Source organism: Canis lupus, chromosome 21 (assembly GCF_003254725.2).
Source record: "Canis lupus dingo isolate Sandy chromosome 21, ASM325472v2, whole genome shotgun sequence".
NCBI lineage: Eukaryota > Metazoa > Chordata > Mammalia > Carnivora > Canidae > Canis > Canis lupus.
The window spans coordinates 33,129,381-33,156,522 of record NC_064263.1 but is presented as its reverse complement, the minus strand read 5'-3'; the positions used below and the strand labels follow the sequence as shown (position 1 = coordinate 33,156,522).

The following is a 27,142-nucleotide window of genomic DNA, read 5'->3' as shown; positions in this document are numbered from 1 at the left end:
GAGACACAGGCAGAGGGAGAAACAGGCTCCATGCAAGGGAGCCCGACGAAGGACCTGATCCCGGGACTCCGGGACCCCAGGATCATGCCCTGAGCCAAAAGCAGATGCTCAAACCACTGAGCCACCCAGGCGACCCGAGAGGTAATTAGATTTAAAATGAGGTGACGAGGGTGGAGCCCCCATGATGGGATAGTGCCCTTCCAAGCAGCTGGAGAGACACTAGAGTTGTCTTTCTCTGCCACAGGAGGAAGCAACATCTGCAAGCCAGGAAGAAAGTCCTCAATAGGTGCCAATTCAGGAGACACCTTGATCTTAGACTTCCCAGCTTCCGAAACTATGAGAAATAAGTGTCTGTTGTTTAAGCCGCCTAGTCTATGGTATTCCTTTATGGTAACTTGAGCTGCCTAGGACAATGATTAAGACAACTACTAGGGCAGCCCCAGTGGCTCAGCGGTTTAGTGCCACCTTCATTCCCGGGGTGTGATCCTGGAGACCCTGGATTGAGTCCCACATCAGGCTCCTTGTATGGAGCCTGCTTCTCCCTCTGCCTGTGTCTCTGCCTCTCTCTCTCTCCGTGTGTCTCTCATGAATAAATAAAATAAAATCTTAAAAAAAAAAGGCAACTACTAAAGGAAATTAGTGATAGCATTTGCTGTATACCCTCTGATGTAGAGAAAGTATCTCTCTCTCTTTTTTTTTTTTTTTGAGAAAGTATCTCTCTTATACTGAAACTTCCCTAAGGTCATCAATCTCTAGTTGCCAAACCCAGTGACTCTCACTCCATTTCCTTTCTTCTTCTTTTTAAATTTTATTTTTTAATTAATTTATTTTTTAGTAGGCTCCACACCCAATGTTTCTGAGATCAAGAATCACATGTTCTGAGATCAAGAGTCATAGGTGTCCCTCAATTTCCTTTCTCTGCCATGTTGACTGCCCTTGACTTCTTGAATCTCTTCTCCCTTGGTGTGTGTGATTTCCCCCTTGCATGGATTCTCCTTTTATTTTTCCAACGGCTCTTTCTTTGTACCTTCACTGTTTTCTTTTCTCTACTTGCCCTAAGGAGATCTCTGAGATTCCATTCCTAGACATCTTATCCTCTTGCTCTACCCTCTTCGCTGAATAATTTTATTCACTCCCACAATTTTCTGTCTCACTCATAGGCTAATTCCTCTGAATCATTTCATTTGTTTTTCAACGCCTTAAAGTTTGCTGAGCTTTAGGTCCTAAATTTTACTTTTCTGGTGAGTATCTTCACCTACACAATAAGCAAACACTGTAAACATGTCCCAAACTGAATTTTTTCTTTCCCTAGTCTAGTCCCAAATTATTTTTATAGCTACCACTACCTCTCATATGGAACCTCTCTGGCAAGCCACACTCTCTTCCAGGTCCCTGCCCAGTCCTCTTCTCTCTCTCCTAGGCTCCCTTCCTTAGTACCCAATTTCCATTCTCACGTTCTTATCTAAATATCACCTTGTCCCAACATTCATCCTCCTTCTTTTGCCTTGTTGAGCACTACTTTCCCAAAACATGTCATGCATTTTTATGATTTGCTTATGGTTTCCTTCTCTCTGGAATGCTGTTTCCCCACCTTTTCTACATAAATCCCACTCATCTTTCAAAATCCAACTGAAATGCTAATTCTTCCATGGAGCTTCCTGACACACCAGGACCCAGTATTCACTTCTTTGGGTTCCCACAAAACCACCAGAACAAGTACCATAATCCAATTGCAATTATTGCTAGTTACATATTTTCCTTTCTCTCCTGGTAGATATGATTTTACTTTCCTGAGGGAAGAACCTATCATAACAGTGCACCGCATGAGGCACCTGGGTGTACTCAGTTGGTTTAACACCAGACTCTTGATTTTGTCTCAGGTCATGATCTCAGGGTTGTGAGATCAGCTCTGTGTCAGGCTCAATGATGGGGGCATAGTGCCTGCTTGAGATTTTCTCTCTCCCTCTCTAAAAAACAAAAAACAACAGTGACTCTTCATAATAACCCTGGGATGAAACAGTCAGATGAACACAATTCAGATGCTCAATAGCATTTGTCAAATTGATTCATAGAAGAAACTAACTGAAAAAACTGAAGAGCTCTTTGACAAGGAGCAATGTAGCTTAAGGAAGACATGAATATTTTGGGAGGCTGTTCTCATATAAATTCTTCGCTATTAAAAAATGGACTGAGAGGGTCATATGGCTGGCTCAATCAGTAGGTCAAGCATGCAACTCTTGATCTCGGGGTGATGAGTTCAAGCCCCACATTAGGTGTAGAGCTTACTTTAAAAAAATGGAGGGCAGCCCCAGTGGTGCAGCAGTTTAGTGCTGCCTGCAGCCCAGGGCGTGATCCTGGAGACCTGGGATCGAGTCCCACATCAGGCTCCTGCATGGAGCCTGCTTCTCTCTCCTCCTGTGTCTCTGCCTCTCTCTCTATGTCTATCATAAATAAATAAATCTTTAAAAAAAATAAAAAATAAAAAAATGGAAAAAAAAATGGAGAGACAGACAATAGCAGACAGGGAAGATGCTCTCTTAACTTTTCTTGATAAGGGACTGCATTTGGTCTTTATCTTGCAACCCAGGAGGGCCTTACCTTTAAAATTTCTGCTTCAAATAAGATGAGATTTCTTGAAATTCCTATCTTGAGAGATTTTATTCATTAAGGAAGCAGAAGAGAATACTCCGAACTCACACATATGGTTTTGATATGAGGTGGGCCCCACATATATGAGTAATTGACTTACAAGGAAATCTAAATCTATCAGGACATAAGAAGCAGTAGAGCATATTAGGTGGAAATGTGGCTCTGGAGCAGGACTGCAGGGGCCTGGATTAGGTAAATTAACTTCTCTGAGCTTCAATTCCTTCTTATGTCCAGTGGAGATTATCGTGGACCTACCTTATAAAGTTATTATGAAGATTAAACGGATTAATATATGTAAATTTCTTGAATAGGCTAGGCACCTGGTAAGCATTCAGTAATTATGGCTTTCAACTGGGATGGCAAATCCCCCTCTCCTGTACCTTAATTACACCCCTGGCAGATTCTATCGCTTGAATACTACAATGCAATTCAATCTCATTTAAAACATCAACTCATGTTTGGTTCAAAACTCTCTACCTCACCCAATACAAGCTAGACTTACCCAGGAGAAGACTGGTTGAGTTTTTCTTTCTTTTCTTCTTTTTTTTTTTTTTTGGTTGACTTTTTCTTTTTCAAGATTTTATTTATTTATTCATAGAGACAGAGAGAGAGAGAGAGAGAGAGAGAGAGAGACAGAGACAGAGAGGCAGAGACACAGGCAGAGGGAGAAGCAGGCTCCATGCAGAGAGCCCGAGGTGGGACTCGATCCCCGGTCTCCAGGATCATGCCCTGGGCTGCAGGCGGCGCTAAACCGCTGCGCCACCGGGGCTGCCCTGGTTGACTTTTTCAATCATGTTCCCCACTCTAGTGCCCAGAAGGGCAGATGGATCTGGATCATGTGCTTGGGCACCTCATCCCTTTCCCAGTTCTTGGGAAGGGGTAGGAACAGGGATGAGACAGAGCTCTACTCACATAGCTAGCCGCCACTTGTTAGGGAGGCATCCCTGACATTCACTGCTGTGTTTCAACTTTGTACTGCTCCTTCTGTGGGCTCTGACGAAGTGTAACCTCCACCAGATGAGTGTACAGGCTCTTAATGCACATTGTTCAGTTGTATCCCAGATACCTCTTTAAAATTCTTTTTATTTATTTTTTTAATGATAGTCACAGAGAGAGAGAGAGAGAGAGAGAGAGAGAGAATGGCAGAAACATAGGCAGTGGGAGAAGCAGGCTCCATGCACCGGGAGCCCGACGTGGGATTCGATCCCGGGTCTCCAGGATCGCGCCCTGGGCCAAAGGCAGGCACCAAACCGCTGCGCCACCCAGGGATCCCCCAGATACCTCTTTAGTGTTAGGTTCCTAAAGTACAGTTGATGCTGGAGAGGAGACTGGAAATGATATTTGATTTTGTTGTTGTTGTTGTTGTTGTTGTTCTGAGAAGCAGCTTACAATCAGAATACTCTATTCCCACAGCACTTGCTGAATAATAAACTTTCAGGGAGGATTAGTAACAGAGCTCAGTACGGCTGAAGCAGATCACAGACCAGAAGGCCATATGCTACTCAAAGGACTTCTGGATCTCAAGTACTTTAAAGAGAGAGACAACTCAAAATAACATTTATAGAATATCTTGCTTTAGCAAGGTACTTACATCTAAAGCTAGGTATACATTATCTATTCTTTATGATAAGGATTATTAGTTCCATTTAACAGATGAGGAAAGTGAAGGTGAAAGGAATGAAATCAATTGCCATTTTCTCTGAGGGCCCTGCTTCTTACATACAAATTCCCACACTGACCCAGAAATCTAGTTAAGATTTCATACAAGCAATATTACCAAAATCATATTTCAGACATTTAGGATAAAGCTGTGATTGATAACATGAATTATTTATGATGCAAATATACATCTTTACTTGGTATCAACCATTACAAATATGAAGGCCATAAAATGTCTTTTTAAATTTATTTTTATTTTTATTTTAAGATTTTATTTATTTATTCATGAGAGACACAGAGAGAGAGGCAGAGACAGAGGCAGAGGGAGAAACAGGCTCCCTGTGGGGAGCCTGATACAGAACTCGATCCTAGGACCCCAGGATCACAACCTGAGCCAAAGACAGACACTCAACCACTGAACTACCCAGGTGTCCCAAATATCTTTTTTAAAATTTATTTCAGAGAAAAAATGACGGGGGGCGGGGGGAGAGAATCTCAAGCAGATTCCTCTCTGAGCTTAGAGCCCGACATGGAGCTAAATCTCATGACCCTGAGATCAGGACCTGAGTGGAAACCAAGAGTCAGATGCTCAACTGACTGAGCCACCAAATGCCCCAAGGCAATAAAATATCTTAATTTTTACCATCCTTATATGGTAAATTTTTACCTTCCCAGCATTTATTTATTTATTTATTTTTGAAATTCCAGTATAATAAACATACAGTGCTTATGATTAATTTCAGGTGTACAAGATAGTGATCCAAGAATTCTATACATTACTCAGTACTCATCACAATAAGTGTACTCTTAATCCCCTTTGCCTACATTACCCATCCTCTCCCACCTCCTCTCTGGGAAGCACCAGTTTTTTCTCTAAATTTAAGAGCCTGTTTTTTTCACTTGTCTCTTCTTTTCTTTGTTCATTTCTTTTGTTTCTTAAATTCCACATATGAGTGAAATCTAATGGTATTTGTCTTTCTCTGACTGACTTATTTCACTTAGCATTATGCCCTCTAGATTCATCTGTTGTTGCAAATGGCAAGATTTTATTCCTGTTATGTATGTATGTATTTATTTATTTATTTATTTTAAATATTTTCTTTTTATTTCTTCATGAGAGACACACAGAGAGAGGCAGAGACATAGGCAGAGGGAGAAGCAGGCTCCATGTAGGGAGCCCGATGTGGGACATGATCCCAGATCCCAGGATCACGCCCTGAGCCAAAGGCAGATGCTCAACCACTGAGCCACCTGGGTGCCCCGATTTCATTCCTTTTAATGGCTAATATTCTATTATATACATATGTATTGCTTCTTGCTTACCTTTTATCTATGTTGGATGCTTGAGTTACTTCCATATCTTGACTATTATATAATGCTGCTATAAACAAAGAGGTGCATATATCTTTTTGAATTAGTGTTTTCATATTCTTTGGTGGAATATATTTCATATATTCATTAGTGGAATTGCTGGATCATATGGTAATTCTATTTTTAATTTTTTGAGGAGTCTTCATATTGTTTTCCACAGTGGCTGCACCAGTTTGCATTCCCACCAACAATGCACAAGGGTTCCTTTTCCTCCACATTCTCACCAACATATGTTGTTACTAATCCATCTGTATAGTCTTTTCACTACAGAGAACTAAAGAGAATGATCTTATTGATACTAAGTTCAGTGGGCACTTTTTCTATACTTTTAAAATGTGTTTCTCTATAGACATGCATTAATTGAGATTAATTGAGCAAACTTTTGTTACTAATTTGCATGTTCCATTGAATAACAGTATGTTTTAGGGCAACTCTTGCAAGTGCTATTGAGGGAAGCATGTGTCAAAGGTTTCTCTAAGATTTGCTAATGGTTTTTTATGTCCTTTGATCTCAGATCCAAGTGATGAAACTAACATTGTGTGTGTGTGTGCGTGTTTTTTAAGATTTTATTTATTTATTAATGAGAGAGAAACACACACAGGCAGAGGGAGAAGCAGGCTCCACGCAAGGAGCCCGACGTGGGACTCAATCCTGGGACTCTAGGATCACGCTGTGGGCCGAAGGCAGGTGCTAAACCGCTGAACCACCCGGGGATCCCAGTGTGTGTGTTTTTAAAAAGATTTTGTTTATTTATTTGAGAGAGAGAGATTGAGAGCAAGCATGAGTGAGGGGCAGAGGCAGAGGGAGAAGCAGGCTCCCTGCTCGGCAGGGAGCTGGATGCAGGGCCCCACACCAGGACCCTGGGATCATGACCTGAGCCAAAGGCAGAGGCTTAACTGACTGAGCCACCCGAGTGCCCCAGCATTGTGTGTTTTCTACACTTATACCATGTATACAAAATGGGGCCAAGGGCACAATTAGAAGTTTACAAAGGACACAATAATCACAATTCCTTTCCTTTTTCTTTTTGGCAAGAAGATGATTCACTGAAAATTAAAAATTTTCTTTTTAAATACTTTTTTTTTAAATTTTTTATTTATTTATGATAGTCACACAGAGAGAGAGAGAGAGGCAGAGACATAGGCAGAGGGAGAAGCAGGCTCCATGCACCGGGAGCCTGATGTGGGATTCGATCCTGGGTCTCCAGGATCGCGCCCTGGGCCAAAGGCAGGCGCCAAACCGCTGTATCACCCAGGGATCCCTTCTTTTTAAATCCTTAAATAAATCACCCTTAAATCTCTTGCACTTAGTCACCTGCTTACCATCTATCAGCCGTCATGTATTCAATTATAAATAAATATGTATAAAAAGCCTGCTGTGTACCAAGAAATGCTGGAATACTGCAGTCACCAAGGCAGACAAGGTGTTTGCTTTCATGGTGCTTAGGTCTTACCTAGGGAAACAGACAATAATCAGATCAATAATATAATTTCAGGTGATGTGGTATGAGGACAATAAGACTAAGTGCCATGAAACAGAGTGATGGGAAGAGGGCAATATTAAATAGAATAGGCAGAGAGAACTGACATTTGACTGAACCTTAAGATGAGGAGGCAGCCATTCAAAGATTTGGGAAAAGAGCCTCTCAAACCAAGGAACTAGTAGGTGCCAGGGTCTGAGAATTATTTGGCAATTTTTATGTTTTGGATACAGAGAATATGAGTCCTCTCTCCATCCCATCCCCCTCCCACCCCGCTTACTGATGAGAACCCATCAGCAAGTACAGCATAAGATGAAAAGATTTTATTTAACTTCTGGAAGTGAAAAGACCTGGTAGGGAAAGAAGCAGAAGCCAGGAAGAAAGTAAAGGTGAACTGAAGCCCAAATTGTAGCCCAGGCCTACTGAGAAGCTTTTCTATGATGAAGGTGAATTCTAGGATTTGATGTCATTTTGCTGATTCAATGGCATTATTAACTAGCAAAGAATCCACTTTTCTGTGCTTAGTGCATCACTTTATTTATAACTAAATGTTTCCTAAAGTAGAAAACAGCCACTTTGCTCTCTGTACTTATGCTCCTCAACAGAGATCCTATAGTAGACTTTCTTACTTGTGGTAAACTACTTTTAATCAGGCATCAAGGCAATAAAAATAGTTTTCATGTGATTATATCTTTGGAAAGCTGGCATAAAAATGTGATTTCACTCTGTGAGTGTGGTGTGACAGCTGTAAATGGCCACATTCCAGCATAATGCTTCAATATTGTATTTTCAGTGTGGCTGAGTTGCTGGTTTTTTCTGGCTTTGACTGCATTTTCCACAGAGAAGCTGGCACTCAGACAAATCCCCTGAGACATCCTCACAAAGAGCGGCTGACAGATCTCTGTCTCAGAGGATCTAACTGGGCAGCGTTCCATCCAGACAGGCTGGGCATGAGCGTGGGTGTCTGTGTCTGCTGGCCTCTGGGAGGGGCTTCTCATTTTGTCTTGCCAACAGTCAAGAGACATGGAGAGCTCCTTGGGATGGGAGTTCTGCCCTGGGGCCAACATGCTCTGGTACAAAGGCAGTGGACCAGTTTAATAGGGCAAAGAGTCTTATTCAAGGAAGCCCGAAGTAGTGTTGCAGGCTAGACAATCAAATTTCTCTCTTAGTATACAGATGGGTCATTGAGTGAGTGCTCAATTAATAATTGGTAGAGGGTGTTCAGGCACTTTCTTTGATGCTTGCAAAATTGATGAATACCTAATTCAAGGAACTCACCCTAACTTGTTTGGGGAAATAGCCTGTAGCTGCCAATCCTTTTTTGGTCTCCCACCCCAACTCTAAGACTGCTTATAACTCATTCAATTAATTTTCAACTAGTTTTTATCAAGTACTTCTCTGCCAGGCACTGTGGTCTGCCTAAGATGTGCAGAAATGAACAAGACAGATTTTTCTAGGATTAGTATCGTACACACAAAAGTTTTATAAAGGTTATTTTCTGGGATGCCTGGGTGGCTCAGCGGTTGAGCATCTGCCTTTGGCTCAGGGCATGAACCCAGGGTCCTGGGATCGGGTCCCACATCAGGCTCCCCAGAGGGAGCCCGCTTCTCCCTCTGCGTCTGTCTCTGACTCTCTCTCCGTGTCTCTCATGAATAAATAAATAAAATATTTTTAAAATTTTTAAAAATAAGGATTATCTTTTGGGGTAGAATTAGATTGAGATATGGACCCTTATTTTTTTGAGATAAGGACCCTTAATTTTTCCTTTTGAACTGTATTATTTGAACTTTTTGTGATAAGTATTTGGCCATGATACTTTTTTGTATCTCAACAAAAATCTTCTGAGCAACTGTTTGTGCCACTCTTCTGAGCTTTGAGAACACAGTAATGAATGAAGCAGGGAAAGTCCCCTGTCCTCATGAAACTTCCATTCCTTAAGGAAGCAACACAAAACAAAATAAAACAAAATCCATACAAGCATGCCATACAATATAATGATGATTGATGTCTTGTGGAAAAAAATACTTTTTAAAAATAAAAAAGTTATTCTGATTTGTTCAGATACTCCTGACTCTTTAGAGACCTGGATTCTTTACTGGCCTGGACAAATGGCATTGAGAGAAATGGGCCAGAAGGCCAAAGCTCAAAGCTTTGAACCATTTGGACTTATTCCGCACTCTCTCCACCCAGCATAAATGAAAGGCAGTGTGAGCTGCCTACGTTTTTTGGGCAGAGGAATGATGTCGATCCAGAGAGTTTGACCTAGTTGATTGCTCTTGACCAGAGCCCGGGCCTTTCTCCACCCGGTCTGGAGACAGAACTCACTGCTGTGCCAGTATTTGAAGATGCTGACCCTGCCTACCCCACATTCATTGCCTGCTTCTTCCTTCCAGCATCACCAGCTGGTTTCCAGGGACCTGATCCCGCTGGCTTCTGGCCTGCCCTGTCTGACAGCTGCCTGAACACTGGGACTTAAAAATTAGTTCTAAATGCCTGAGTCCAGTCACCACATTCCAATCTATTTTTAGGACAAATCCTCCTTCTTTGGCTCCCTGAGAAACCACTCTTCTTTTTCTGTTTCTAAACTGCTTCCATTCCCAGTTCAGACTGAGGTCTCCTTACCTAGGAATGCAAAGCTTAGGGGTTCCAGTTCCCATTCACAGCCAAGGAGAAGATGCTGTTTTCACTAAATTCCTCTAGTCAAAGAAGAGGTAAGACTTGATATGATAGTAAGTTAAAGAAACACAGCCAAAGTTATATGCACACTGACATTACAAAAATTTAAAAATCATTCTTACTCCAATTATGAAAGTAACATAAGCTTATTGCAAAAACTTTTGAAAAATACAGTACAAATAATTTATATTTTAGCATATTATTTTTTTTAACTTTTTTTTTAAATTTATTTATGATAGTCACAGAGAGAGAGAGAGGCAGAGACACAGGCAGAGGGAGAAGCAGGCTCCATGCACCGGGAGCCCGACGTGGGATTCGATCCCGGGTCTCCAGGATCGCGCCCTGGGCCAAAGGCAGGCGCCAAACTGCTGCGCCACCCAGGGATCCCATATTATTTTCTTTTTAGTCTGTTCTCGAGCTCAGAAGTTTATTGTTATTAGTTAAATACATTACTCATGCACACAGGACAAAATTCAAATAGTAAAATTTCTTTTTTTTTTTTTTTAAGATTTCATTTATTCATGAGAGACAGAGAAAGAGAGAGAGAGAGGCAGAGACATAGGCAGAGGGAGGAGCAGGCTCCATGTAGGGAGCCTGATTTGGACTCAATCCCAGGACTCCAGGATCATGCCCAGAGTTGAAGGCAGACGCTCAACCACTGAGCCATCCAGGCGTCCCTTAAATAGTAAAATTTCACTGTTCCCCTGTTATCCGGTTCTTCCCCCTGAAGGGAACTATTCATAATATTCTTTCATAATCCTTGTGATTTCTGTAATATCTATAGAAATGTTCTACTTTCTTTCTTGATTTTAGTAATTTGGCTTTTCTCACTTTATACTTTAGTTGATCTAGGTAAAGTTTGTCAATTTTGTTGCTCTTCTTAAAGAACCAGCTTTTGTTTTTGCCGATTTTCTTTATACTGTTTTCCTGTTATCTATTATTTCTCTCCCCACTCCATTATTCTCTTCCTACTGGTAGCTGTGGGTTCAGTTTGCTCTTCTTTTTCTAGTTCAAAAGGTGTAAAATTAGTTATTAACTTACCCTGCCATTCTTTCTAATATATATATGTATATATTATTTTTATTGTATTTAAAAAGTTATCCTACAGCCGGGCACCTGGCTGGCTCAGTTGGTAGAACATGCAACTCTTGATCTCAGGGTGGTGAGTTTGAACCCCACATTGGGCATGGAACCTACTTAAAAAAACAAAAAACAAAAAACTATCCGGGCAGCCGGGTGGCTCGGCGGCTTAGTGCCGCCTTAAGCCCAGGGCCTAATCCTGGAGACTCGGGATCAAGTCCTGCGTCAGGCTCCATGCAGGAGCCTGCTTTTCCCTCTGCCTGTGTCTCTGCCTCTCTCTGTCTCTCATGAATAAATGAATAAAATCTTTAAAAAAATATTATCCTACAGTATAATGAGTTTTTGCAATGCTGTTCTGATTTTTAGCAAATATATAGATTTACTCACAAACCCAACATCACAATCAGGATATAAAAGGTCTACTTGTTTGGTTAATTATTGAGAAATGAGGGGTGAAATCTTCAACTATAATTGTGATTTGTGTATTTATCTTTCAGAATTGTTACCAGCAGTTGTTGATAATGATATGTAAAGCTTCTTTTTCTTTTGTGGTTAATCATATTTTATTATATTTTGAAACTATTTTATTTTCATCAAAATCTTAATTATTCATTAATAACTGTTAATATTATGTTAATATTTGTTGTTGTTTATTAATATTTGTTAATGTCTGTTAATATCATTATTTATTTTGCAGTTCAGCTGATTGCATCATTGGAGTCTCTTCAAGCTTGCTCTTAAATCTTTCTAATATGTCCCTGCCATTCTTTGATCACTTCCTTGCTTCTTGCACAAGATGTTCTGGTCTCATCTTGTATTTTTCCATGCCCCAACCTTGTAATCAGCCATTTCTCCTAGAAGTGGAGAATATTATTTGGAACCAAGATTTTGACACTAAGTATTATTCATTGTTTTGGGGGCATGATTGCCCCCAGACTCTTGTATTTTTTTCATTATTATCTTTTTATTTTTTAAGATTTTATTTATTTATTCATGAGAGACATGGGGGGCGGGGCGCAGAGACACAGGCAGAGGGAGAAGCAGGCTCCATGCAGGAAGCCTGATGTGGGACTCGATCCCAGGACTCCAGGATCACGCCCTGGGCCGAAGGCAGGCGTTAAACCGCTGAGCCTCCCCAGGGATCTATTATTATCGTTTTAAAAGTAAATTCTATGCCCAACACGGGGCCCAAACTCACGACCCAAGATCAAAAATCGTATGCTCTACCGACTGAGCCAATCAGGCACTCCTAACCACCATGTCCTTTTAGTGGTCGCACTCATTTACATTTATATTCATTCCTATATCGATCTATCATCTATTCATCTATCTATAATCTTTGTGTTGAAAACCATGATTTCACACTGATTACTTCCACTTCAATCCAACATTACGTGTTTCATTCCACTTTTCTTCATTTCCATGTTTCTTTTTTTTTTTTTTTTTATGATAGTCACAGAGAGAGAGAGAGAGAGAGAGAGAGGCAGAGACATAGGCAGAGGGAGAAGCAGGCTCCATGCACTGGGAGCCTGACGTGGGATTCGATCCCGGGTCTCTAGGATCGCGCCCTGGGCCAAAGGCAGGCGCTAAACCGCTGCGCCACCCAGGGATCCCCATTTCCATGTTTCTAACGGTGGTAAGAAAATCCAGGCTTCTATTATTCCTAATATTGTCACTTTTTTTTTTTTCAGTCTACTAGCTTGTAACCAATCCCTTCTCTCTCCTGTGCCACGCCCACCTCATTTTACTTGAACTCCAACCAACACCTTGCATGAGGTTGTTCTACATGGATGCACTTTTACTCAGTTTTGGCTCTGACTCCTGGTACCAGGCTAGTGCCAGCATTGAGTCCTGTGAGGACACTCGCCTCATCCTTTGTCTTTGAAAACAAGCTTGGAGCTGGTCCTTCTGGGGGATACCCTTGTCACCTGGTGAGCAGAGAAGAGTTAAAATAGCAGGCTTGAGACTGCTAATCTTAGAAGAGTCTGCTTGCAAGGTTGGCCCTTGGCTAGCGCCTGGTAAATTGGATTTCAGGAGGGTTTCACCATTCCCATACTGATAAGGGGGGCTCAATATGTTCAAACTGTTTGTATAAATAACGTGGTTTATTTCAAACAACTGCTTTCCTTGTGCTTATCTGGAATTCTGACTAGGCATAGAGTGCCTATGTGACCAACTTCCAACAAAAACTTTGGGCACTCTAATACTTTGAGTCTCTAATAAGCTTCCATAGTAGACCTTTCATACATGACATCACAATTTGTTGCAGGAGGAATTAAGTATGTTCTGTATGATTCCATTGGGAGAGAGAGCTCTCAGAAGCCTGTGCCTAGTTTCCTTTGGACTTGGCCCCATGGGCCTTTCCCTTTGCTGATTTTGGTTTGTATTATTTTGCTGTAATAAATCCTAGCTGTGAGTATGACTCTGCTGAGTCCTGCTAGTTAACCATTGAATCTGCAGGTGATGTTGGGGACCTCTGGCACACTTGGCTTGGGCTCTGAAACCCTACAATGGGCTGCCTTTCTATAAGGACATTCTCTTCATTTGCCTGGGTTTTAAACTTCTGTGCCAAATGAGCCTCCTCATTCTATCTGGACACTGACACCCTATGCCATTCCACCTCACTTCAAGGACACTGTCCTCACATCACTTGTTTCCAGTGATTTTAGCTATTGTGATTATAGCTGCTATGAATATTTGTGTATGAATTTTCTTGTGGACATTTATTTTCAGTCCTAATGGGTGAATACTTAAGAGTGACACTGAGGGGTTATAAGTAGGTGTTTATTTAGTTTTATAAGAAGTTGCCTAAACTTTTTCCAAAGTGATTGTACCATTTAACACTCCCACCAGTATGTATGATTGCCAATTATCTTCTAAAAACTATATAATGAGGAAAAACTTCTTGTAGAGTTACCTGTGTTTACCCTTAGGGGCACTCTTCATTGCTCTGTAGATCTGCATTTCCTACTGCCATCATTTTCCTTTAACATTTCTTGTGTTCCAAGTCTGCTGATGACAAATCTTTCTGCTTTATCTGAAATATTTATTTTACCTTTATGTTTTAAGGTATTTCTACTGGATTTAAAATTCTCAGTTCAAAAAAAATTAAATTAAATTAAATTCTCAGTTCACAGTTTTGATTTTCTTTAAGTATTAAAGAAATTGTTCCATTTTCTTCTTATTTGCATTATGTTTTATAAGAAGTCCACATTAATTTTTATGCTGTTTCTCTGAATGAAATGTCTCTCCCACCCCCCAATGCCCTCTGGCTATTCCAAAGATCTTCTGTTTATTCTTGGTTGTATCAAATGATATACCTGTGTTTTTCTTTGTGTTTGGAGCTCAATGGACTTTTTGATCTTTGGGCTTATTTTTTTTTTTTTTAACAAATCTATACAAACTTTGGCTATTATTTTTTTAAACATATTTTTTAAAGATTTAATTTATTCATGAGTGACCCAGAGAGAGAGAGAGAGAGAGAGAGGCAGAGACACAGGCAGAGGGAGAAGCAGGATCCATGCAGGGAACCCGATGTTGGACTCAATCCCGGGTCTCCAGGATCACGCCCTGGGCCGACCACAGGCGCTAAACCGCTGAGCCACCCAGGCATCCCTGGCCATTATTTCTGAAAATACTTCAGATAGCTTATTTTTTTTCCTTCTTTCTTTCCAAAGTTCTAATTAAGCTTACGTTAGACTTAGCCTTTTCCTTCCTGTGCTACAGTTTGAAAAGATTCTTTTGCCTTGTCTTCAAGGTCACTATTTTTTTCTTGTATGGTCTCTGATATTATAAACCCATCTGATGAATTTTTCATATCAGATATTTCATTTTTTAGTTCCAAAATTTTTATTTTCTTCTGTTTTATGGGTTACATTTCTTAATTGATATTTCTCATTTGTTCCTTTGTTATTCTCATGGTTTCCTTTAAGTTCTTGAACATATCCATAATAGCTTTTAAAAAAAGACATTTCTGGGTCTTTTCTTTTGATTGATTTTTATTCTGATTATGGATCACCTTTTCCTGCTTTTTCTGCTTTTATTTACTTATGTAAAATTTTTTAAAAAGATTTATTTATTTACTTATTTGAAAGAGAGAGAGAGTATGTTTGAGGAGGGAAAGAGGCAGAGATAGAAGAGATTCTCAAGTAGATGCTCCAGAGTGTAGAACCTGATCTGGGGCTCCATCTCATGACCATAAGATCATGACCTGAGCTGAAATCAACAGTCAGAAGCTTAACCAACTGAGCCACCCAGGCACCTAAAATGTCTAGCAATTTTAGGTTACAGGCTGAACATGATAGATACCATGCTACAGGATATGATTTTCTTTTTATTTATAATTTATTTAGTATATTTTAGATTTATTTATTTTAGAGAAGGAGAGAGAGACTCAGGGGGAGGGGCAAAAAGGAGAGGGAGAGAGAATCCTCAAGCAGACTTCCTTCCCAGTGCAAGCCAGACTCGGGGCTCTATCCCAGGACCCTGAGATCATGACCTGAGCCAAAATTGAGGGTCAGTTGCTTAATGGAGTAAGCCAGCCATGTGCCCCTATTTTTTTTTTTTTAATTGTACTTTGAGCAATGTTGAGGTTTGTTCCGGTAGGCATTTTATTTGTGCATCAAATTAATCTTTTGAATCTTGTTTTTAATCTTTATTAGTGTGTGTCTGAAACAGCCTTTTCTCAGGGCACCTGGCTGTCTCTGTTCATTGGGTGTCTGCCTTCAGGTCAGGTCATGATTCCAGAGTCCTGGGATTGAGCCCTGCTTTAGGCTCCCTGCTCAGTGGGAAGTCTGCTTCTCCTTCTCCCTGTCCCCTGCTTGGCTTGTATTCTCTTTCATTTTCTCTTTCTCTCAAATAAATAAATGAAATCTTTAAAAAAAAAAACAAACAGCTTTTTCTCTAGGGTTAGAATATCCCCAATGCCTAGACTTTGCCTTTCTGGGGTCTTTTCCTTTGGTTGATTGGAACTTTAATGTCCTCCAGCCCCAAGTAAACTTTAGAATCTCCATTTAGCTCATAGCTTTCCATTACTTGTAATTTTCCCAGCATAGCATTTGTTTTTTGCTCTACCTCACACAGTCTTACCCTGGTTTATGTAGATTTTTCACAAAAGACCCAAACAGCTATCTTGAGCTTCTGTGCTCCTCTCTGGTATCCTGCCTTGCAAATTCCAGCCGTATTGATAGCCTCAAGCTCCAATCCTTTTCTTGTTGGTCCAGTAACACCACTGTGTTCTCTTTGGACTATCTCTCCACGTGACAGTCCAGAAAGTACCTCTAGGCAGAAAGCCATGGTGATCATGAGACTTGTCTTATTTGTTTCCCTTCTCTTAAGGATTACAGTCTCTGACTATTGTTCAATGTCTAAAAGCAGCATTTCTGGGCAGCCCGGGTGGCTCAGTGGCTTGGCGCTGCCTTCAGCCCAGGGCCTGATCCTGAAGACCCGCGATTGAGTCCCATGTCAGGCTTCATGCATGGAGCCTGCTTCTCTCTCTGCCTGTGTCTCTGCCTTTCTCTGTCTCTCATGAATAAATAAATAAATAAATAAAATCTTTAAAAAATATAAAAATATTAAAAAAGTAAAAGCAGTGTTTCAGATTTTTTGTCCAGTTTTCTAGTTGTTTGCAGTGGGAAGACTGGTCTGATACCAATTACTTTGTCATGGTTAGACCTGGAAATCTCAAATTGGCTTTTGGGTTTTACATTATATTTTAAGAGACTTTTCCAATGTTTTCTCATAGGGAGGCTCCATAGTGACTTGGAAGGAAGTATGGGGTCTTCTGGGTATTGGTAATGTTCTATTTATTGATTTGGGGACCCATGTTGAGTTAGTGAATATTCAGCAAGCTGTAAATTTAAGTTAGCGCAATTTTTCCTTCATGTATAATACACTTAAAATATTTTTTTCCCTATTCTAATATAAATTTTAGATTCTCAGGGATCCCTGGGTGGCTCAGCGGTTTCGCGCCTGCCTTTGGCCCAGGGCGCGATCCTGGGGTCCCGGGATCGAGTTCCGTGTTGGGCTCCCAGCATGGAGCCTCCTTCTCCCTCTGCCTGTGTCTCTGCCTCTCTCTCTCTCTATGTCTATCATATATAAATAAAAATAAATTTAAAAAACAAAACAAAAAAAACTTTTTCAACTTTATCAAATAAAGACTTTTCTAAGCTTGCCCCAAAGCTGGCTTCCAGGGTCTGTGAATCAAGATTAAAAACTGTTTTAATCTGAAAAGGACTGTTTATTCTAGAGATTAGGAGAGAGGAGAAAGGGGATCCCTGGGTGGCTCAGCAGTTTGGCACCTGTCTTTGGCCCAGCGCATGATCCTGGGGACCCAAGATTGAGTCCCACATTGGGCTTCCTGCGTGGAGCCTACATCTTCCTCTGCCTCTCTCTCTGTGCGTTTCATGAATAAATTAATAAAATCTTTTTTAAAATAAAAGGAGGGAAGAGAAAAAGAGAGGAGCTGACAATAAGAGGGAATAAAATAAATGTCTAAAGGAATTTATTGACTGTTTCTCTGTCTTCAATTTTATAAACTCTAGGCGTACCTGGCTGGCTCACTTGGTAGAGCATGCAACCCTTGACCTCAGGGTCATGAGTTCAAGCCCCACATTGGGTATGGAGCCTATTAAAGAAAAAAAAAAGAAAATAGTATATTTGTTTATTTTTTTTTTTATTTTATTTATGATAGGCACACAGTGAGAGAGAGAGAGAGAGAGAGAGAGGCAGAGACACAGGCAGAGGGAGAAGCAGGCTCCATGCACCGGGAGCCCGACGTGGGATTCGATCCTGGGTCTCCAGGATCACACCCTGGGCCACAGGCAGGCGCCAAACCGCTGCGCCACCCAGGGATCCCTGTTTATTATTGTTTTATGGAGATTTTCTTTTGGGTGTGTGACAAAGTATAGTCTGTTTTAAGGGTTGCATGAGGGTAAAACCAGAAGCTTCCCTAGTGGTTATACTAAGCAAGGTCTTTTGCTCAAAGTAACAAAAACACTTTTTCTATTTTGTCTTCTAGTACTTTCATAGTTTTATTAAATTAAAAGCTTTAAAATCATTTGATGAGGTGCCTCGGTGGCTCAGTCAGTTGAGCGTCCAACTCTTGGTTTTGGTTCAGGTCATAGGATTGAGTTTGCATCAGGCTCCCTGCTCAGTGGGGAGCCTATTTGGGATTCTTCTTTCTTCTTCTTCTTTCTTCTTCTTCTTTCTCCTTCTTCTTCTTCTTCTTTCTCCTTTCTTCTTTCTTCTTCTTTCTTCTTCTTCTTCTTCTTCTTCTAAGATTTTATTATTTATTCATGAGAATACACAGAGAGGAGAGAGAGAGAGAGGCAGAGGCACAGGCAGAGGGAGAAGCACCCTCCATGCAGGGAGCCTGACTCGGGACTCAGTCCTGGGTTTCCAGGGTCACACCCTGGGATGAAGGCGGGCACTAAACCGCTGAGCCACCTGGCCTGCCCCTATTTGGGATTCTCTCCTTCTGTCCTTCCCCCCTACTCATTCACATGCACTCTCTCTCTAAAATAAATAAATCTAAAAAAAATAATAAAAAAATAAAAATAAAATAAATAAAAAAATAAAAATAAATAAATCTTTAGAAAAATAAAATCATTTGATAATTTTGTATATAGTATAGCAGGTATCTGGCTTCTTAAAAAGTGGTTAAATATCACAGTACCATTTACTGAATAATCTTTTTTTAAGATTTTATTTTTAAATAACCTCCATACTCAATACAGAGCTCAAACTCAGAATCCCAAGATCAAGAGTCTCATGCTCCACTGACTAATCTTTTTTTTCTGATTTAAAATGCTTCCTTTATCATATATTAATCCTCATAATTACATAGGTTTATTTGATCTTATTTACTTACTTTTTTCCTGCTCCATATACCCATGTTTTAATTACCATAGCTTTATAATATTTTTATATCTGCTGGTGCAGGTCTACCATCCTTAGTCTTTCTTTTTTCAAAAAGTATCAATATTTTGGGACACCTGGGTGGCTCAGCGGTTTAGTGTCTGCCTTTGGCTCAGGGCATGATCCCAGGATCCAGGATCAAGTCCCACATCCGGCTCCTTGTGGGAAGCCTGCTTCTCCGGCTGCCTGTGTCTCTGCCTCTCTCTCTGTGTGTGTCTCATGAATAAATATATAAAATCTTTTTTTTTTTTTTTTAATTTTTATTTATTTATGATAGTCACAGAGAGAGAGAGAGAGAGAGAGAGAGGCAGAGGGAGAAGCAGGCTCCATGCACCGGGAGCCCGACGTGGGATTCGATCCCGGGTCTCCAGGATCGCGCCCTGGGCCAAAGGCAGGCGCCAAACCGCTGCGCCACCCAGGGATCCCTATAAAATCTTTTTTTAAAAAAAGTATCAATATTTTGGGATGCCTGGGTGGCTCAGTGGTTGAGCGCCTGCCTTTGGCCCAGAACATGATCCTGGAGACCTGGGGTCGAGTCCCACATCAGGCTCCCTGCATGGAGCCAGCTTCTCTCTCTGCCTGTCTCTGCCTCTGTGTGTGTGTGTGTCTCATGAATAAATAAATAAAAATCTTTTAAAAAAGTATCAATATTTTCAACATCAAACTTTGTTTTAATTTCTGCTGAGCAACAGACTTGTAATTATCTTGTGATCATATGTATTTGGAGAGCTTTCATGTATCTCAAAAGCACTCATTGTGTAAAAACATTGAAAAAAGCACTGTGCTGATCACCAAAGGGTGCTCATAGTATGGTGGCAGAAAAGTAAACAATCAGAAAATAATAATTACTAAAATAGAAGAAATCTAGGAGAGGAAATCTTTAAAAATACTCAGTAATTGATCATAGAGAAATACTAGGGAGAAGACATTTAAGGTAGAGGAATAACTTTTGCAAGGACACAGTAGCACAAATGAGTGTGATAATTTCAGGATACTACATGGTGGTTCAGAATGGTTTCTTTTATTCACTGATTGTTTATTCATATTGGATTCAGAGTCAGCTAGATCTTTTGAGCTTGTTTCAGATCATGAATGGCTTCAAGATTATCTCAGAGGCCAGGGGATCCCTGAGTAGCTCAGAGGTTGAGTGCCTGCCTTCGGCCCAGGGTGTGATCCTGGAGTCTGGGGATCAAGACCTGAATCAGGCTCCTTCATAGAGACTGCTTCTCCCTCTGCCTGTGTCTCTGTGTCTCTCATGAATAAATAAATCTTTAAAAAAAAAGATTATCTCAGAGGCCACTTTAATGGTAATATAGAAAATGGCAAGGGGGTGAAAGAGAAGAGAGATCATGAGATCTGAATGAGGTGGGTAAGGAGATTATCTGATTAGACCCAGAATTTGGATGTGAGCGTGAATGATGAAGAATTCATTCATTCATTGTTCTTTCATACATTCAACAAATTGAGAGACACCTGGGTGGCTTGTTAAGCACCTGATTCAGGTCATGATCTCAGGGTTATGAGACTGCATCCTGTGGGTGTGGAGGCTGCTTAAGATTCTTTCTCTTCAGGACACCTGGGTGGCTCAACCGTTCCTGGGTGGCTCAGTGATTGAGCGTTTGTCTTTGGTTCAGGACGTGATCCTGGAGTCCACAATCAAGTCCCACATCGGGCTCCTTGAAGGAGCCTGCTTCTCCCTCTTCCTGCGTCTCTGCCTCTCTGTGTCTCTCATAAGTAAATAAAATCTTAAAAAAAAAAAATTCTCTCTCTTCCTCTCTCAAAAAACAAAACAAGTTGAGCTTAATGAATGTAAAATAAGAATTCTTGGGTTTCTGGCTTGAGCAAAAGAGGAGCTGATGGTACCCATCTCCCAAGACTGTGAACATAGAGAGTGGATAAAGTTTGAGAGGTAAGATACTGATTTCAGATCTGGGGATCCCTGGGTGGCTCAGTGGTTTAGCGCCTGCCTTTGGCCCAGGGCGTTCTGGGATGTTGGAGTCCTGGGATCGAGTCCCGAGTCAGGCTCCCTGCATGGAGCCTGCTTCTCTCTCTGCCTGTGTCTCTGCCCACCGCCCCCCCCCCTTCTATCCTAAATAAATAAAATCTTAAAAAAAAAAAAAAAAAGATTTGGATGTTCTGAGTTTGAAGTGTTAATGTGTGGTACCCCCAGGTACAAATAAGCTTTATGTGTATCATTCTGGTGTTTGAGATAAACATTTATTTATCATCTATGTATGTATTAGTAGTGGCTGCTGAAGTCATGGCTAAGATTGCCTAGAAAAAGTTTGTAGACTAAGGAGAGAGGAACTATCTTGGGGGAAATAACCAGCATTTAAGACATAAGGTAGAGAAAAGAAGAATTACCTTCAAGAGTCTACTAAGTGGTCAGAGAGTTGTCATGAAAACCATGAAGGAGGGAGCAGTTACTGTATTAAGCAATGCAGAGAGGTGGCAAATGACTAAAAACTGACCACAGAATCCAATGAGACGAAGCCCACTGATGACCATTAATGAGAGCAGTTTTAGCTGAGAAAAGGTGGAAGAAATCACAAAGTGAGGAAGTTTAGATAGGGTATCCAAAACAAAATTCAGCAGCTTTCCTTCCAGTCTGACTCCTCTTCCTCTAATTTCTTAGGCACAAATATTCCCCTCGGCCTCCTAAATCAGAAACTCTCTAAACACTAGTCCCTTCCCTCTTACTTAATAACCTTGCCTAATTAGACATTAGTCCCCTATGTTCTACTTCCTTAACATTTCTAATATTCCAGAAGGAGAAATCCCAAATATCACGATTATCTATGGATGACAGTATATGGATGATTTTTGTTTTTCTGATAGTTTGCTTTTTCGATTTTTCTGGAATGACTATGTATTTACTCATGTAATTAAAAGTTTAAAAGCAGTTTTTCTCATACAGCATCTTTGATGTCAGATATTTGTTTCTAGTCCATTTCCCTGGGTCAGGCCAGGTTTATAATAATTTTTTACCTTCTTTCTGCTACGGGGGCACAATTCTATCACTGAGAAGTCAGAATAAGTTTTGTATATACAAATCCTTGTATGTCCCCCTCTAGTCAATGACTTCAGATTATCTTTGAGGATTAAGTTCAAACTTCTAGCATTTTGTGACAAGTCCTTCGTCTTATCTCTCTCATCTCATTTTCCATTTTCCCACTCTTTGCTTGCATTTATTTTTCAAAGGTAACAGTAGCTTCTAGACTTTGCAAAGGTTTCCTTCCCCTTTCTTTTGTTAATTCCTACTCATCCTTTAAATCAGTTTAAGAATCATTCTATCTAGGAGACCTTCATTGCAACCCACTCCAATTTAGATACCCCTCTCTATTGCTATTGCATCCTCTCTACTCTCAGTGTTATCACACTGTATTAATGAGGTTCATCTTTTCCTAATTTGTTGGCTATTTAATTTTTTCTTCTGTGAATTATTCATAGCCCTTGTTCATTTTTCTGTTGAATTGTACTTTTCTTACTGACTTGTAGTAATTCTTTCAAAAATTTTTAAAAATTAATCTCTGTACCCAACATGGAACTTGAACTCATGACCCCAAGATCAAGAGTCACATACTCCACCAACTGAGCCAGTCAGGAGCCCCGATTTGTAGTAATTCTATTCATGCGGCAGTATCTTATCTGTCTATTCCTAGGTTTTGGAGGTTTTTGTGGGTTTTTTTGTTTTTGTTATACTTACATTTAATTTTTGTATGTAATAAAATATATCAAATGCTTAAAAATTGTTTTGTTTTTATTTTTTTATTTTTTTAAAGATTTTATTTATTTATTCATGAGAGACACAGAGAGGCAGAGACACAGGCAGAGGGAGAAGCAGGCTCCATGCAAGGAGCCCGACGTGGGACTCGATCCCGGGACTGCCGGATCACACCCTGGGCTGAAGGCAGGCGCTAAACCGCTGAGCCACCCAGGGATCCCAAAAATTGTTTTGTTTTTAAGTCATCACCTAGACTCTCTCATTACTTAAGCCTCTCTATCCTGGGGTGCCTGGCTGGCTCGTTGGTGGGAGCATGTGACTTTTTATCTTGGGGTAGTGAGTTTGAGCCCCAAATTGGGCATAGAGATTATATTTTAAAACAAAACAAAGACTTTATCCTAAAAATATAACTTTACTTGCTAATGTATTTAATATTTTTGTTTTTTATACTTCTTTGAATTTACTTTTGAATAAGCATTGCCCACATTAGTCTCTTCATAAATATGATTTTCTATAGTTGAAAGTTTAGTGAATAAATTTATTGAACTCCCACTGAAGGTGCTGGCACTCTGTCAGCTCCAGGGGGATACACAGTGGTGAACAAAAAGATCCTACCTTAATAGAGCTCCCATTGTAGAGGTGGCAGGCAATGAACAAGTAAACAAAGAATCCAAATAATTACTTTTAATGACCATGAAGGAAAAACATTGGGGTGTGGGGGGCTACCTCTTGGAGAGGTCACTGAAGATCTTAACATAAGTAGGCAGAGGTTGTGTACATTAAACAGTTCCCTTGAATAATCTCCCATAATTTACTCAACCATTCTCTAGTGTTGGGCTTTAGATTTCTTCCACATTTACCGTTATACTAATAAATAATGGTGTTAAGAGTAACTTCCTCTGTATTATTTCCATGGAATAGTTTCCTAGAAATGTGATTACTGGATAGGAACAGAGTATTTTTATGCAGACTGCCAAGATGCTTTCAAGAGGGAATTCCAATACACTCATCAATGAGTAAGCTAAATACTGCCCTGAGATTTAAGAGTGGAAAAGTTAAAAAAAAAAAAAAAAAAAGAGTGGAAAAGTTAATAGTCCAAAACGCACTTCTGGGCTCAGCAGAAGGAAAAGCTAAATGGGCTGACCCGGGTTTACTAAAGTGAGGGGCGGCAGGGTGAGGAAGAGGGAAAGCTTCTAAACCCATTTCTGCCACCCTGTGACCTTCACAGGTTATAGCTCCTCTCTGAGCCGTAACTTTCCTTAATTTCGATAGGCTCCGCTCAGGCTTTATTTTTAACGTTTTCACACCAAACATCACCTAGACTCTCCAGGGTGAAGACAGCACCTCGGGGAATCGTTGAAGTCAGCAAGGCTGAATCAGCATTCGCTGCGAAACGCCAACTAATCACTCGCGGGCACTTCCGGCGGCCGGGACAAAGGGTTTGAAGTCTCAGGGACCGCACTTCCGGGTAATTAAAGCTGCGCATTAGATGCCTGCGTCCTCGAGCCACACCAAGGGATTCCGGCGCCGCGACTGCGCCTGCTCCCTGAAGTCGCGAGGAGGGGCGGGGCGGTGAATGGGGAGGGCCGGGACCCTGACTTGTCTCGCGGTTATTGGGCGAGCGTGAGCGCGCGAGCCTCGGGGGTGGTGCGGGGCGGAGCTTAGTCCGAGTGGGCGCCGTAGCTTTCAGTAGTGTCGCGGCGCTCGCGGGGCAGAGGTCGTCTCAGGTGAGGTGGTCGCCCCGGAAGTGGCTGTGGCTGTGGCCCTTGGGTGTTGTAAGGATCCTGCGGCAGAGTAGTTGTGAAGGGGGTGGGGGGGCGGCATCACTCCTCTTCCTCCACCTTCCCTGCAGCAGCCATGGCGAAAGGCAGAGTCGCTGAACGATCGCAGACCGGGGCACTCCACACGACCGCTGTGGGGGACAGGGCAGCGGCGACGCCAGGTCTCACGACGCCGGGCAACGGAGACCACCTGAAGGGTGAGTGGAACCGGAACCAGAGCTGGGCTGGCCCAGACGCAGGAGTGTGCCGTCGTGGCTTCGGGGGGGAAAGGACCTCAGTTGGTCCCGGGGATTTGCGAGGGAAAAGGGCCCTGCTGGCACCCAGGGGCGCGGGAGCAGGAAGGGTGGGGGACCTGGGCTTGGGCTGCCGCCCACCACAAGGCCGGACACGGAGGAGGTGCGTCGTAAATGCTGTTGTAGTTGAATTCGATAAGACAACTAATGACGCTGGCTTGTTTTGAAGTTCAAGGAGGATGTAAGGTTGACAGTATTGAAGCTGGACAGAACTGAAACTTCAGCACTTATGCTCTCTTTTTATCGATGAGGAAACTGAGGCCCAGAGTGGCTATGAAATCGCATAAAGTCACGAAGCCAGATTGATTGGTCAAGTAGTTAAGAGCAGGGATTTAACTATATACAGGTGCCACTTACAAGTGGCAGGAACACTTGTGTGTGAGTTCCTGCTCTACCACTTATGACTTTGGACTTGTTATCTTTCAAAACACAGTGGCTAAAAAAAAAAAACAAAAAAAACCCACAGTGGCTAAACTGTACAGTGGGGATGACAGAGATGATAGTAATAATAGTATTTGCTTAGTTTGCCATGAGATTACATAAAAGAATTGATGTAAAGCACTTATTGTAATGGCTTTGTGAAGAGGCTAAATAAATATTAGCAATTACTATTTAACTGAGATCGCTCATTCTCAAGCTTTTTATGTTACACCATTCTGCCATTTCTCAGGACTTTTAAATATTATTTTAAGAAGAAAGCATACCTAGGGGCACCTGGCTGGCTCAGTCCGTAGAGCATGCAACTCTTAATCTCAGGGTTGTGAGTTCAAGCCCCACCTTAGGTGTGAAGCCTACTTAAAGTTTAAAATGAAATAAAAGTGTGCAAAGGATAAAATAAATGTATTAAAGAAAAGAAGAGGGGATCCCTGGGTGGCTCAGCGGTTGAGCACCTGCCTTCCGCCCAGGGCGCGATCCTGGAGTCCTAGGATCGAGTCCCACGTCGGGCTCCCAGCTTGGAGCCTGCTTCTCCCTCTGCCTGTGTCTCTGCCTCTCTCTTTCTCTCTCTGTGTCTCTCATGAATAAATAAATAAAATATTTTTAAAAAATAATAAAAAAAGAAGAAAGCAGACCTAGAAACTAAATACTTTTATTCCATCTTCTGAGAGTTTTTAGTTGCTTTTCAACAGTTGAAACTGTTGATTGATTGTTGAAACTGATTGAACTTTTTAAATCTTTTTAAACATTTTGTGTATTTATTAATGAGAGACAGAGACATAGGCAGAGAGAGAAGCAGGTTCCCCATGGGGGGAGCCTGATGCAGGACTCGATCCCAGGACCCGGGGACCATGCCTTGAGCCAAAGGCAGATGCGTAACTACTGAGCCACCTAGGTGCCCTTAAATGCTTTTAACAAAGCCCATAAACTTGAAGAGATCCTAACAAATGGCCATTAAGTTGTCTGCAGCTTACACTAATGTGTTCTACCACCAGTGATGGGTAAGCAGAGGATCTTTTAAGATTGTCTAACAACATTAGAAGTATAGTCAACAAAGTACTACACACTTAAAAATATCTATTATATATGAAGATATGTTTGACATTCAGCTGAAACTTAAAGTATATTAAATTTTTTAAAGAGTATCCTGTAGAAAATGGTATTTTATTTTCAAATAATTTCGAATGCTTCCAGTCTTTTTAAGCTTTATGTATTTGAGTATTTCTCCATCTTATAGACAGTAGGGCCAAGTAACTTCAAAAACCCAAAAATTAATTGTCTAGGTATAAATCCACTCTAAATTAAAGGAACATTGTTTGAAGATGCTGCTATGGAGAGTGATAATAATTCAAGGGTTTCCAGATAAACTGTTTTCTAAACAATTTCCCTAAAGATTGTCATTTGGTTCCTGGTAGCAGTCACTTGTTCATTACTGATTTTTGTTATTGTTTTAACCTATAAAAATAAAACCATGAAACCCCCAAAGTGCTTTTATCTGAGAGAATGTAGCTGGAAGGGGCAGAGGGAGAGGGGGAAAGTCTCAAGCAGACTCCACGGAGAGCCTGACCTGGGGCTCGATCTCAAGACCTGAGATCACAACCTGAGCCAAAACGAAGAGTCTGATGCTCAGCTGACTGTGCCACCCAAGTATCCCTAAACACAATTATTTTTATGGTGCTGTCAAATGACCTTTTTTTGAAGAAAATTATCTGTGGGATGCCTGGGTGGTTCAGAGGGTTAGTGCCACCTTCAGCCCAGGACATGATCCTGGAGACCTGAGATTGAGTCCCATGTCGGGCTCCCTGCATGGAGCCTGCTTCTCCCTCTGCCTGTGTCTCTGCCTCTCTCTGTGTGTCTCTCATGAATAAATAAGTAAAATCTTAAAAAAAAAAAAAAAAAAAGGGAAGATAGAGATGTGAAAGCATGCCTTCCTGGAGCAGTAGGATTTGGATTGCTAGAGAGAAGGTAAGGGGATTTTGGCTGGGTGAAACATTAAGCTGGAAGTTTAGTGAGAATCTTTATGTCAGTAAAGAGATTAATTTGTCAGGAGTGGAGGATTTCTGTTTCTGTAGATGAG

General features: G+C 41.1%; 1 protein-coding gene across 3 annotated transcripts in view; it reads left to right on the top strand.

Annotated features, from left to right (window-relative positions):
* Nucleotides 1-13,221: 13,221 nt before the first annotated feature.
* The window catches only part of TMEM41B (transmembrane protein 41B), a 34,724-nt gene continuing 20,803 nt past the window's right edge, over nt 13,222-27,142 (top strand). Inside the window, exons 1-3 of one of the 3 annotated variants that reach the window (XM_025459442.3) lie at nt 13,222-13,294; nt 23,878-24,024; nt 24,409-24,534. In XM_025459442.3, the coding sequence (XP_025315227.1) occupies nt 24,414-24,534 (121 nt within the window). In that variant the 5' untranslated portion in view covers nt 13,222-13,294; nt 23,878-24,024; nt 24,409-24,413. Of the gene's footprint in view, nt 13,295-23,877; nt 24,025-24,125; nt 24,284-24,408; nt 24,535-27,142 lie in introns of those variants that run through there. The other 2 variants (XM_025459440.3, XM_025459441.3) reach the window with 2 other exon arrangements.